This window comes from Talpa europaea (genome assembly GCF_964194135.1).
Source record: "Talpa europaea genome assembly, chromosome: 6".
NCBI classification, from domain to species: domain Eukaryota; kingdom Metazoa; phylum Chordata; class Mammalia; order Eulipotyphla; family Talpidae; genus Talpa; species Talpa europaea.
The window spans coordinates 54684868-54694658 of NC_140072.1; the positions used below are offsets into that span (position 1 = coordinate 54684868).

General features: G+C 43.1%; 1 protein-coding gene across 1 annotated transcript; it reads right to left on the reverse strand.

The window, feature by feature from the left end:
* Positions 1-1694: 1694 nt before the first annotated feature.
* On the reverse strand, positions 1695-8926 carry LOC311172392 (uncharacterized protein C2orf78; the record flags this gene model as incomplete). The annotated part of the gene is made up of 3 exons (XM_084235773.1): positions 1695-3577; positions 4678-5439; positions 8830-8926. 3 exons carry the CDS (start codon positions 8924-8926, stop codon positions 1695-1697), a joined length of 2742 nt encoding a protein of 913 aa, XP_084091899.1.
* Positions 8927-9791: the final 865 nt, after the last annotated feature.

A 9791-nucleotide genomic window follows, 5' to 3' on the forward strand; every position in this document is an offset into this window, starting at 1 on the left:
AAAGAAAAATATCGATAGTTTCACTTATAGCAGGAATATAGGGGAACCAAGTAAGACAGCAGTGTAAGAAAATAATAACAGTACAAAACACAGTAAAAACAGACAGTTATAAATCAGAGACATCCTGCAGGGGAGGAGGCAGGAGAGGGATCAGAGGGAGGGAGGGAGGAGCACAGGGGACTGAGGTGCTGGTGCACGGGTGCATTGGGAAAGGAAACTCTGTGGGGACTGCACCTGAGGGGGTGGGGGGAAGCAAGTAATGTTTAAAATTGAACAATGATGTAAAAAAATTTTTTTAAAAAGGAAAAAAGGTTAATTTTATGGCATGTGAATTACACCTCAATTAAAAATAATTTTTAAAATGTACATTAATTTTTGTCATCTGCCACCCCATCGCTCCTCTCCCCACATTTGATTTACTTATCTCTTTCATGCCCCTCCCCCCACCAGACTCCCAACCGTCCCTTAAGCCCTCCCCCTCCCCCAGTTTATCCAGCTGCCTCCGGAGGACCTTCCAAGGAGGAAGGAGGGTCTCTCAACTGCCGCAGGAGGAGCACCGGTGTGCACGCTCTGCCTGCGCCCCCCACCCCGCCCCCCCAAGGACAACTTGAGCGGACTTTTCTCCTGCGCAGCAGTTAATGGCGACTTTTGGAGCAGGTGGCACGCGCCTGCGTCTATGGAAGGGGCCCTGGAGCGCCCCTTAAGTTAATATAGGCTCCTGCAGCAGTTTGATCTTCACCAGTAAACTCCGGATGCAGTGCTCTGAAAGCAAGGTTGGCCGCTTATGAGAACTTGCAAATTCTGAGGATTTTGGAGGCACATGGGCCTCCTCACATTGAGGCTTCGCCCCTGCCAAAGCAGTGTGACGACAGCCCACTGCTGAAGCTTACTAGTAAAGTGGCATCTTGACCCTAACCTTGTGTGTTAAGTTTCATTAAGTAGCATGCCTCGCGGGCCTGGTGTATAGATACTGAATAAATGGGGACTTATAACCCAGGCCCGGCCCGACCAGACATCATGCTGCAGCAAGCAGTCCATTTGGCTAGGCCCTGGTTAAATGTTGCCCCTGCATAACTCTGAGCCCTCACCAGCATCTGGTAGATGCTGTGGTCTCTATTCACCTTCCCCAGCTATGATCCTTCATGGTAGGGCAAGCCAAACCTTTGGGAGATGTGTTTTGTATCTCTTGTTTTTAAAACTACCTATCAGATAGTCTTGAGACTTAAGACCAACCTCCATGAAAGGTTTTTTACATTTCTCTTGTAAAACCTAGCTTCATCTGCCATCTAAGACCCTAAATTTTATTCTTTTGACCCTTATCTCAGACCCTGCTATTTCCCCCACTTCAGCCTCTTATTCTCTGATCCTATAAAACCTCTCCTTTGGGCCTCCCAGCCTTGGACCAAGTTCTTTCCCCCTTCCTCAGTTCTCACCACCTTTCCCTCTTTCTCCCATGTAACTTTCAGTTTTTTTCTTTCACATGCAGCCTTTGGTTCCCATACCCACTAAAGAAAAACCACGGTTAACAGTATCTCAAAACTCAAAAGATCACTTTATTATTAATTCTATTGCATATATTTATTCAATTTTGCTAAGTTTTAAAAAAATACCCAAATAAATAAAGAAATGTATATCTACTTATATATGGAAAACCAAGCTGGTACCCTAAGTTGCACCAGCAATCCTAGAAACTCTTATATTGCATAGCCATAGTATCGAGCAATTTCCATATCTTTTTCCCTCTGAATGAAAAACTGCAATTTCCCCAAAGAGGTGTATTTGGCAGCATTCTCACGTTCCTGCTGAGCCTGCCTCTTCATGGCCTCCCGCTCTGGTCTCTGCTCTTTTGTGATAGGCTTTGACATTACTGGCTCAGGAACATTGGGTTTTCTCCATGGAATTGGTTGGAAGCAGAAGTCTTGGAGTAGATATTGGGTTTGAGACTTAGGTGGAGACTGGTGCTTGGTGATAGCAGGGGGAACAGGCTCCTGCTGGAGAGAAGTGCAAGATGATGTTTTGTAGGGTGCAGGCCTAGAAGCAGCAGACTGAGGGACACTTGGCCGGGTAGGGTTGGTCAAACCCGGTCGGATCGGGTTGACCGAAATTGGCTGAGGTGGTCTGGCAGGACCTGTCATAGCTGCAGGCGTTGGCCGGGATGCATTGACTGCAGTAGATTGAACTGAATTAGCAGAACCAGGTCGTGCAGGCCGATGTGAGGCCAGAGACTGTGGCCTCCGAGATACAGGTCGAGCTGGAGGCTTGTCCAAGGTTGGAAAAGGCAAAGGTACCAACTTGACTTTGCCAGGAGGTGGTAGCTCATACTGGGATGGAGAGGGACACTCTCTTTCAGCACTGCTGTCTGGTTTTTGGGCTTTGACATGAGTTTTCTCAGGACCTTTTCCTTCTCGTGGGGTATCTAGCCATGGTTTGATCACTGGGGATGGCTCGGGGTCTTTGGGGTTTCTTGAGTTTCCCAGGGCCCGAGAGGAAGAGAATCCGGTTTTCTTATCACTCTTCTTCCCTAGTGCATGAAAGACCTGTACAGACTCCAGCATGTGCATGCCTAAGCAGCTTCGAGGCTTTTTAAAGGCCTCTTGGCTAAGGTCAGGTTGATTTTTCTTACGCTTCATCTTGGGAATGGTTGGCTTTTCTTCTGCCTTGACTTTGTTCCCTACCTGCTTATTTTCTTCAGCTTTCTTGGAGTTGTTTTCTCTGGTCCTTTTGGTCTTTTCCTGCCCATGGCTCTTAGCTTTGCTGATCCTGCTGGATGCAGCTTTCTGAGGTTTGCTATTAGAGTGTTTAGCTGTGTTTACGGGAGCCCTGTTACTGACTGCAGCACTGCAAATAACAACTTCTCCCCCTAACAGGCATTCTGGGTTCTTTGCGTGGATTTTGGCCTTGGGAGCACCACTGATAGGCTCTGAGGCCTTGTGTTTGTTCTTCTTGGCATTATCAGAGGGACCTTTTATGACACTTGACTTTTCTTGCTGCTGATTCAAATTGATGACTCCATTATCTTTGACTTGGATCACACTGGAATCTTTGGGTTGATCAAGATCTTTCAAGCAAGTGAAGAGCTGGGGAAGGTGAATATCTTCCACCAGTGTAGCAATGTCTGCAAAACTATTGTTAGATTCCATCTCACTGTCAAGTATCTCTTGGTCCTCAAGACTCAGGCTATTGTTTCCCAGATCAGTGTTTTTAGAGGTAGTCTCTTTCTCGGGGCCGAGGGGATCAATGCAGGCCAAGAGTTGTTGAATATCAGGGATTTCTAATGGTAGTAGTGGAGGATCTTGGTTTTCTATTGTGATCTGATAGGCATCCAGAGGTTTTGAAAGCTTGGTTTCAATCTCATCCAAATTCTCACTCTCTGTTTGTTCTTGGTCTGGAGCTGGAGGCAGAGCCAAGAGATTACTAGAACTCTGAACTGGAGTGATCACTGAAATGTCCCCCAAATTAAATGGTGGGTCATTCTCAAGGATCTGGATCCTGCTACCACTGGACTTGGGGACTTCTGGAGTTTGTGACAGAAAAAATGTCTGATTTGAAGGTTGCAATCCCAGTGAAGTTTCCATCACTACAAAGGAGTCAAAGAAGAAGTCAGTCTCTGGTAAGTGAGATGCTCTCCCAGACACCAGTGCAACAAGTATATACCTTCCAGCAATGGGTAAGGTATTTCCACCAGCTTTTCTAAAGGATCATGGACAAGGCTCTGTGCTAGGAGCAAGAAGGGGACTATTCTATTTCTTTCTTACTGGTGACCTTGGTATTTTTTCTGCTGTTTTTTTTTGTATTTTATAGTTGTTATAAGTCAAATAAAAAGGAAAATTATTTTCAAAATGTGAATTGTTTTCTAAAGCATAGTATTCTCATAAAGTGTCCTCTCAATTCTCTCTACTTTCTTTTTTTTTTAAGATTTATTTATTTATTTATACAAGCACTGGGTACAGTCAGAAGCGCGGGAGGGTGAGAGAATTCACCAGAGCCAGAGCAGGGAGCAGAGCAGGCAGAAGGACCGAAGTACACTGCTGAGGGGAGCTGAGGGGAGCAGCGGGCGGCAGGAGAGGTCTGCGCGCCATGTGGGACCCTCCGCCGGTGGCCAGGGAGCAGCCGGGGATTGAACCAGTGCTGCGGAGGCTGCGGGCAGCTTCGCAACCCAGCGCTCAACCGCTGCGCCACAGGGGAGACCCAATTCTCTCTACTTTCTTGAGAGAATAAGAACATACAAGAAAGGAAGTGGAGCTCTTCCTCATGAAATATGTAAGCAAGGACAGATTCTGAGCCTGACTGCTTTGAACAGAATCTATGAATGCAAGTTCTTAAATTCTGGTGTAAATTTAAGGAAATGAGGGAAGGTTAAACGGGCACTATCACAATCAGAGTTCTGAAGCAATCGAGCAAGGAAGGGAGTTCATTTCAGTGAGGAGGTACAGGGGGACTGATCAACCAGCTGATGAAAAGTGTGGTCTCCCTTGGTATGTGTTTGCTGTTCTCAGATGCAGCCTAGATGGCCATCACAGTATCCCACCTTCCCACCTGTTTCTCCGTTTTTCAGATGGAGAGCATGAGTGAGAGTGAGGTAGTGGTTATTAAAGTATCAGGAATTAAATTCTACTTATTTGTGGACTCATCACTTCCCAGGTGCAGATTTGATCCTATTTTGCTATTTGTACTCACCTTGAAAACTCGTTTCTGAGATGGGTTGAGCAGACACAGAGTAGTACATTCCAGAGGTAGAGGCTGATGGTAGAATATTTGTGGGCTGAACCTCCTTTAGGACCATCACCATCTCTGGTTGAGGTGCGGAACCTCTACTTCCTGTGTATGACACTGAGCCATAGGATTGTAGGCAAGGGCCAAGTTCTCCAGAGAGGAGAGGCCCCAGTGTGCCTTGATTATAGTAATATACCTGGCTTCCCTCCTGATAGGGGAGTGACAGGCCATGTCCCTGATTTGGAATCTGAGATGGTGTTCCCTGAACAAGGTTGGCAGAAAATGATGGATACAGAGGGACTACATTACTGGCATCTGAAGTTTTATCATACTGGGCTGCCATTGACATGGAAGAAACAGAGGTGTCCTGGTCAATGACAGTCACGGTGAAGTCCCCAAGTGAAGATGAGCACTTTTCAGTGCTTCCTGTGATATCCCACTCAAAAACACTTGGATATGAAGCCGTTGAGGTGGAAATCTGGCTCTGACCAGAAACTCCAGACAACATACTTGTGCTAGAATGTTGGTAAAGGTAGGCACTACCCATGAGTGGCTGAAAAGAGGCACATGAGGCTGATGGTAGAAGCCATGCCGAGCTGACGGCTGGAGTAGAGACTCTGGAGAAGTTGCAGGCACTTCCTGTTAGGGAAGCTGCATTGCTCACCACAGGAAGAGAGAGCTGCAGAGAATTTGTTGTTCCAAGTAAAGGTAGATTTTGGAAATTTTCTGTAGGGAACAAGAGTGATGAAAAATCAGTGAGACTGATAAATTCCCATTTTGTCTGAGGAACAGTATTAATTTAAGGTCATTGCCCTTAAAAAGCCTCTAAATACTAACACTCGCTGAGATGCCAAAAATCAGTTTACGGTGATTGTAAAGGCAGGAACAATTTGGTACTCCTCTGTACTAAGGGATTGTGCTCCCAACTTGGGCACAGACATGCAGAAGCCACAAGTGTACTGGTTTATTCATTGTTCTCTAGATTAGAAGCAACCTTCTCCTGCCCTGTTATTCCCTAGAACCTGTACACTATGGGTGCATATGTTATTTCCTAAAATCAAAGCATTTTAGAGCTGGGAAGTCCTTTAAACACTCTTGTTCTAATATTCAATTTTACAAGTGAGGAAATGGTGGCTGAGAGAGGTCAGGTAAATGTGTTCAAGTTCTCCCATTATGTCACTCTCATTACTGGGTGACAGAACCTAGGTATCCCCACTTCCTTGCCAGGTCTCTGCTCTGAGCTTCACACTGCCAGAAACTGGGAGACATAGAGATTTTAATAAGGCATTTGGGGGTTAATTAGAAAGCAGTTCAGCTATTACCACTGTGATTTTACTTGTGGAGTTCATACGCATTAAACTCAATCCAGCCTGGTTTCTGATCCTATCTCAAAATGACTACCTGAGAGTCATTTTCTCAAGAAGTACTTTTTGGGGGGGAAAAAAAAAAGAGTACATTTTGAAAGAAAAAAGCTGAGCTTCAGGTTACTTATCTGTACAGTGAGTATAACAAGAACAGTAATGATGCATATGTGAATAAAGTTAATGCATCACATATGATTTATATGGAGGAAAAAAATACATTTTGGAAATAGAGAAAAATCATGAAAAATGCATATGTTGCAAAACTGAAAAGAAATATGTAAAAATGAAAACCAGAGCATGTAACAAGCATCAGAACATAAATTTACTAACAAAGTTCTGTTGTCATATGTGCAATATTATGAAAGTGAATATTACCTACTCTATTTTAGTGACTATTGTTAACCAAAATTCACAATAAAAAGTAATTTTGGGGCCTCCCCGGTGGCACAGCAGTTGAGCGCTGGGTTGCAAAGCTGCCCGCAGCCTCTGCAGTGCCGGTTCGATCCCAGGCTGCTCCCCGGCCTCCAGAGGAGGGTCCCACATGGCACGCAGACCTCTCCTGCCGCCCGCTGTTCCCCTCAGCAGTGTGCTTCGGTCCTTCTGCCTGCTCTGCTCCCTGCTCTGGCTCTGTGAATTCTCTCACCCTCCCGGGCTTCTGACTGTACCCAGTGCTTGTATAAATAAATAAATAAATCTTTTAAAGAAAAGTAATTTTGAATGAATTTCTCGCCAGTACATATAGGCAGAAGAGATATGTCAGTAAAAACTGCATAATAAGCAGCAAACTGCAATAAATGTGAATTTAGGGCCTCCCTGGTGGCGCAAGGGTTTAAGCACAGCACTGTGAAGACATCTGCAGTCTCTGCAGCACGAGTTCGATCCCCGGCCAGCCAGGGAGCTACTCACATCGCACAGCAGACCTATCCTGACTCACCTACTCCTCCCCTCAGCAGTGTATTTCAGTCAGTCTGCCCGTTCCGTTCCCTACTCTGACTCTGCTGAATCCTCTCACCCCCCCCACCTCTGGCCTGTTCCCCAGTTCTTATATGCATAAATACATAAATATTTTTTAAAAATGTGAATTTATAAGTAGCTAAAATATATGTAAATAAATACTTCAATAAAAACTGGCACAGAGAGCAGAGAGCAAAATAATAAGTATAAAGGAGTTCCATTAGTGTGCTCATTCATATTTTTTGGAATATTACTCAGAAAATAACAGATATTAAGCCTAGTAGAAAAATATATATCAATGAATATAACACATAGTAGGCAGAAAATAACTCTTGGGTATCATGAAGGTTTTTATGTTTATCTTAAAATATAGATTAAAATCATCTTCAACATCCAGGAAAATGTCATCCCCAAAGCCTGAAGAAATCATTGCTAGAATCCAATTGGAGAAAGATTTTTTTTTTATGAGGAAAACCCAATGGCTTCACAAAATTGTTTTACATACATGTGGAATTGAGAGATGTGGGTCTTGAGTTTTACTAAAACAGATCTGTTTACTCAAAACACATCTGACTGTTACCAATGTGCTCTTTGAATTAGGAAGAAAATAACTGTAAAGATGACATTTAACCTTGACTTGGAATCTACTTATCACACAAAGGGATTAGCCCTTCAGATTCAGTTAGGATATACCACTTTTTAAACTTAATTTTATTTTTAACAGGTAAGACATCTACATACTTTAAAAATCAGAATGAAATAAAACACTAAAAATTGTTTCATCCAGCCCCCCAGATGACCACTTTTACTAGCTTCTTATTTATAGTAAACACCATTTCTAAAACATGTTTCTAAAATGTCTATATTCAAAACTGTTAAGTGCCATCTATGCTCTGAGAGGTAACAGAAAAAAACAACCAACCAACCAAGGATGACTTTACTGGTTATGTGCTTTTCCTATTGATACCCTATTCTGGTCTCAGTTTCCTTTCTATTAATTTAAACATTTGCAAAAATCAACTTTGCTCTGCCCTGCTCTGAGCAGATTTCACCCTGAGCTCTTCTGTTTTAATTTAAAATCCTTCTCTTCAACATTCTGTCCCACACCACCTATTTTTTCTTGTTAAGTCCTCCATGTTCTTCCTCTTCATTCTTATGTTTTCTCCTCCCTCATTCTTATATGTTTTTCCTCCTTGGTTCTTGTGGGCCTGTGCTTAATGAAAAACAACCCTAAACTGCCTTACTTTTGAATACTTGCTTCCTCATGACCCAGCACTCTCCACCCTCTCCCCCTATGTCCTCTTACTTTTTAGATAGAAAACTCCAACACAGGCAAATGTTACTTCTTGGACAGCACATTAAATTGTAAAGAATGGAGTTGAAATATTGTTGGAGGGAGACCTTTACAGATGAAACATTTTCGTCTATTTGAAACATATTCGTCTAAACATTTGGTAGTTTTCTACATTACCTAGGTTTTCTCTGTGTTTCTGTTTAAACACTCTAAGCCTCCAGTTTCATCTTTATAGGTGCCATTAAGACTGACTATTAGAAAAGAAGGGAATCAGAATGATCAACCAATATCCTAATGTAACAGTAGAGGAAAATCAGATCTCGTGAGAGTTAATGACTTGTTCAAGATCACTCATCTCTGTCAAAGTCAAAGTCAAAACTGAAAGTAGGTCTCCAGATTTCCAATTCAATAGTTTCCCCCATTATTCCATGCTATTTTGACTCTAATGCTAAAGTTAAGGACAAGAAATATATATGCAAAACATTTAATAGTTTCTTTCCTTACCTGACATTGTTAAAGAAGAGGAAACATCGACTGCAGATACAAGGGATGAGGAGGCGACACTGGAGGATGTCTGAGTGGCTGAAACCAAAGAGTGCATGTGTCCAGTATGAAAGTCACTGGTCACACTGGTCACTGGTCACTGGTCACTTGCGATGATCCAAATTTATTTACTGACAACTCCATGGAAACCCCAAGATTCTACCAGGTGGTGGTAGGTTTGGTGGGAGAATGATGTCACAATGCAGGCAGTTTAAAGGTACAAAACAGCCAATAAGGAGGTCAGATTCCCAGAAAGATGGATGGAGAGTGTAAGAGAGTTAAAATACCACCTCAGTGGCTGAGCGCTGGGGAGGTAAAATCCTCCAAGACAGATGGGATAGTCTTACTTTCCCCAGGCTCTTAGGGTAATGATCCCAGTTTCTTAGAGATGTTCATTAATTGATAGCAATTTATGTTTCCTATATAATATTTTGTAACATTATATACAAATACAGTTAATATCCTTAGAGAGGAAGGAAAGAGACATCTTGGTTAAACAATTACAGTTGTTCTGACTGGTTAAATTAAGGACCACAGGAAGGGATTAAGCAGCTCCTTTGGTAACTTGGTTGAAGAGTACGGTGAAGTTCTTGAGTGTACCTTGCAGGGAATGATGTGGTCCTCGGCTCTTGTGGTTTCTTCTCCTTGAATCCTATCTTCCTTGGGCTGAATTGGACTGAACCAGGTTGAATTTGTATCCCTCTTCTGCTCTCCATTTTTCCTTTTCATTACAGGCATTGTTTCTGGAACAATCCTTGATGTTACTTCCAGCCTCAGGGGTCTTCTTTTCAGAGCCTGCTGCTTCACAGAATGGACTCTGTCCATTGGAATTAAACACCAGAGAGCAAGAAGACACAAATAACTGCATACTTTTTCTCCTCCTGCCTTGGATTGTAGTTCTTTTGTCCATAATCTGCTATCTC